General features: G+C 53.7%; 1 protein-coding gene across 1 annotated transcript in view; it reads left to right on the top strand.

Annotated features, from left to right (window-relative positions):
- The first annotated feature begins 169 nt into the window (after window positions 1–169).
- LOC119410560 (serrate RNA effector molecule homolog) overlaps window positions 170–2,860 on the top strand; it is an 11,742-nt gene continuing 9,051 nt past the window's right edge. Inside the window, exons 1-9 of the mRNA XM_037677450.1 lie at window positions 170–354; window positions 537–647; window positions 728–871; window positions 1,084–1,144; window positions 1,247–1,544; window positions 1,768–1,973; window positions 2,074–2,193; window positions 2,260–2,374; window positions 2,453–2,580. Of these exons, the coding sequence (XP_037533378.1) occupies window positions 236–354; window positions 537–647; window positions 728–871; window positions 1,084–1,144; window positions 1,247–1,544; window positions 1,768–1,973; window positions 2,074–2,193; window positions 2,260–2,374; window positions 2,453–2,580 (1,302 nt within the window). The 5' untranslated portion in view covers window positions 170–235. The remainder of the gene's footprint in view (window positions 355–536; window positions 648–727; window positions 872–1,083; window positions 1,145–1,246; window positions 1,545–1,767; window positions 1,974–2,073; window positions 2,194–2,259; window positions 2,375–2,452; window positions 2,581–2,860) is intronic.

Below are 2,860 nucleotides of genomic sequence, written 5' to 3'. Positions count from 1 at the left end.
TTCCGCTCTCGTTCCGATTCCGCTCTCGTTCCGATTCCGCTCTCGTTCCGATTCCGCTCTCGTTCCGATTCCGCTCTCGTTCCGATTCCGCTCTCGTTCCGATTCCGCTCTCGTTCTGTTTCTGCTCTCGTTCTGATTCTGCTCTCGTTTGTTTTTTACAGCCAGATAAAAAAAAACCCAAACCTGATCCTGAAGAGTCACCTGGTGCTTTAATTTAACACTCGACGTCTGTCCGATGGGTGACAGCGATGACGAGTTCGACCGCAGGAGGAGGGACAAGTTCAGGAGGGAGCGGAGTGACATGGAGAGATCGAGGGAGCGGGAGGAGAGGAGGAGGGACGACTGGCCGGACAGGTGCGCTCACCTGGGCTTCAGGGTGGTTCCAATTTAGAACCTGTTGTTGTTCTTGTGTCTGTGGTTTACCTGAACACACATGGTGGGGGTCTCAGAGGGTTCAGGATCAGTCCTTGGCTCTGAATTTCTTAGAGTCCTTCGGTGTTGTTGTGGGTCAAATTAGTGTGTCTGTTGTGTTTCAGGGACTGGGACCGTGGCAGGGAGAGGAGGAGGGACTATGATCGGGGGCGCAGAGAGAGGTTTTCTCCTCCACGTCACATCAGCCCTCAGCACAAACGCATGAGAAGAGACTGGTGAGGTTGTCCGAGTGTCTCTGTCCGTGGGACATGCCACGTTCCTCGTTCTCATCGTCCTGCTGCTTGGGTTGTTTCAGGGACGACCACCGGGGGGAGCCATACCGCTTCGACTTGCCCTATGGAGGAGGAGGAGCTCCATTTCCAGGGGCGGGGCCTCAGGGCTGGCACATGGACTTCCCCCACCTTCACCCACATCATGGAGGACACCCACTGCAGACGAGGTGAGTCCATGACTCTGTCAGCAAGACAGGTCCACCAGGCCGACACCCCCCCCCACCACCACCACCACCAGGCCGGACCGACCCCCCTGCAGACCTGACAAATACCAGTCCATCTGCGTGAATACCGTGTTTCCTTCCTGACTCGTTTGTCAGCTGATGTTTCAGTTTCTGCTGCATGGTGGTCCACACTTCATGTTCTCCATGTTCCTCAGGCTGGGGATGATGGATCCAGACCTCCCACCTCCAGGTCCTCCCTCCATGAGGAGCTTTAAGGTCAGAGCAACACTTGAACCACCATCATGAGAGAACGGCCATTCTTCAGCCATAACATGTCTGTCTCCCTCTGTCTGTCTGTCTGTCCCTCTCTGTCTTCAGGAGTTCCTGTTGAACATGGAGGACAGCGTGGACGAGACGGAGGCGGTGAAACGTTACAACCAGTACAAACTGGACTTCCGGCGCCAGCAGCTGCAGGACTTCTTCCTCCAACACAAAGACCACGAGTGGTTCCGCTCCAAGTACCACCCTGATGACATCACAGCAAAGAGGGCGGAGTCTCTGGACGCCCTCAAAACCAGACTGAGCGTCTTCCTGTTCCTGTTTGACAACAACTGGCTGGAGAACATGGCGCTGGACATGGACCACGCCCCCGCCATCATCAAGCTGCTGGATGCAGGTCAGCAGGCCGAGGCAGGGGGTTCTGGGTAATGCAGTCCTGGGACAGAGGGGTTCTGGGTATTGCAGTCCTGGGACAGAGGGGTTCTGGGTATTGCAGTCCTGGGACAGAGGGGTTCTGGTTATTGCAGTCCTGGGACAGAGGGGTTCTGGGTAATGCAGTCCTGGGACAGAGGGGTTCTGGGTAATGAGGTTCTAGAAGTCTGTCGTGTGTTTCTGTGCAGCTGTGATAAAGATGGAAGGAGGAACAGACTTTGACCTGCAGGTTCTGGAGGCTCAGTCCGGTCCTGCACCTGGAGGTGCTGATGGGACCGTTGGAGCTGCAGGTGAGAAAGATCAGAGTGGTCCCAGTGCCAGAATCGATACTGGTCAGAACAAATCAGAGACGGCTCCAGGACTGACAGAGATCAACAGAGAGCCACCTGAGAAGGTCAGAATCAGAACCAGGATCAGAACCTGAGTCAGAACCAGGATCAGAACCTGAGTGTGTGAACCGAACCATCTGATGATCCCAGAGTTTGATGTTTCAGATCTGTGAAGACGCCGAGCACAATGGAAAGGAGGAGGAGGAGGATGAAGAGGAGGAGAAGAAAGAGGAAGAGGAAGAGGAGGAGGAGGAGGAGGAGAAGGAGAAGAAGAAGGCAAAGAAGGTGAGTTTGTTTTATCCTTGCTGATATTTTACTAAATCCAGCTTTAACTCCTCCTCTTCCTCTTAGACCAAGAGGAGGAAGCGCAGCCTGTCAGCTGACAGCGGAGAGGGCAGTGCCTCCGACTCTGACTCCTCCCACTCTGATGGGGAGAAGGAGGAAGAGGAGGATGAGGGAGATGATGGTAACTTCAGCAGACGGTTCAAGATGAACTTTTTTAACGTGAGACTTCATGAACGTTCAGGTTTTTATCGTGTTTCAGAGCGGCATAACGAACGAGGGAAGGAAAGGGAGGCGGAAGCTCCGCCCAGGCCCCGCCCACTTCACCTCACCACCTCCCTGTTCATCAGAAGCATCCCACCTGAGGTGTCCAAGGAGGAGATCACAGCTGTGAGAAAACACACACACAGGTTGTTGGTTAGATTCCACGGGTCAGCGTGTGTTTGTATAAAAACTGAACGTCGAGACGTGTTTCTATGAATCAAATCTGTTAAAGAGGAAAAACTGAATGTTCTGATAAAATCCAGAACCGCCCTCAGCTCTGAAGGACTGCTGACGAAGCTGAAACTAACCTGAACAGAATGAAACATCAGCTGGACTTGTGTCGTGCATTCAGCAGTAGCTGAGCTAACTGACGGTACGATGGCTCCGCCCACCAGGAACTGTAACC

The sequence above is a fragment of the Nematolebias whitei genome, chromosome 1 (genome assembly GCF_014905685.2).
Source record: "Nematolebias whitei isolate Nwh7 chromosome 1, NemWhi1, whole genome shotgun sequence".
In the NCBI taxonomy this organism is placed as follows: domain Eukaryota; kingdom Metazoa; phylum Chordata; class Actinopteri; order Cyprinodontiformes; family Rivulidae; genus Nematolebias; species Nematolebias whitei.
Note: the sequence above shows the minus strand (reverse complement) of the source record. Positions and strands in the feature narration are given on the sequence as shown.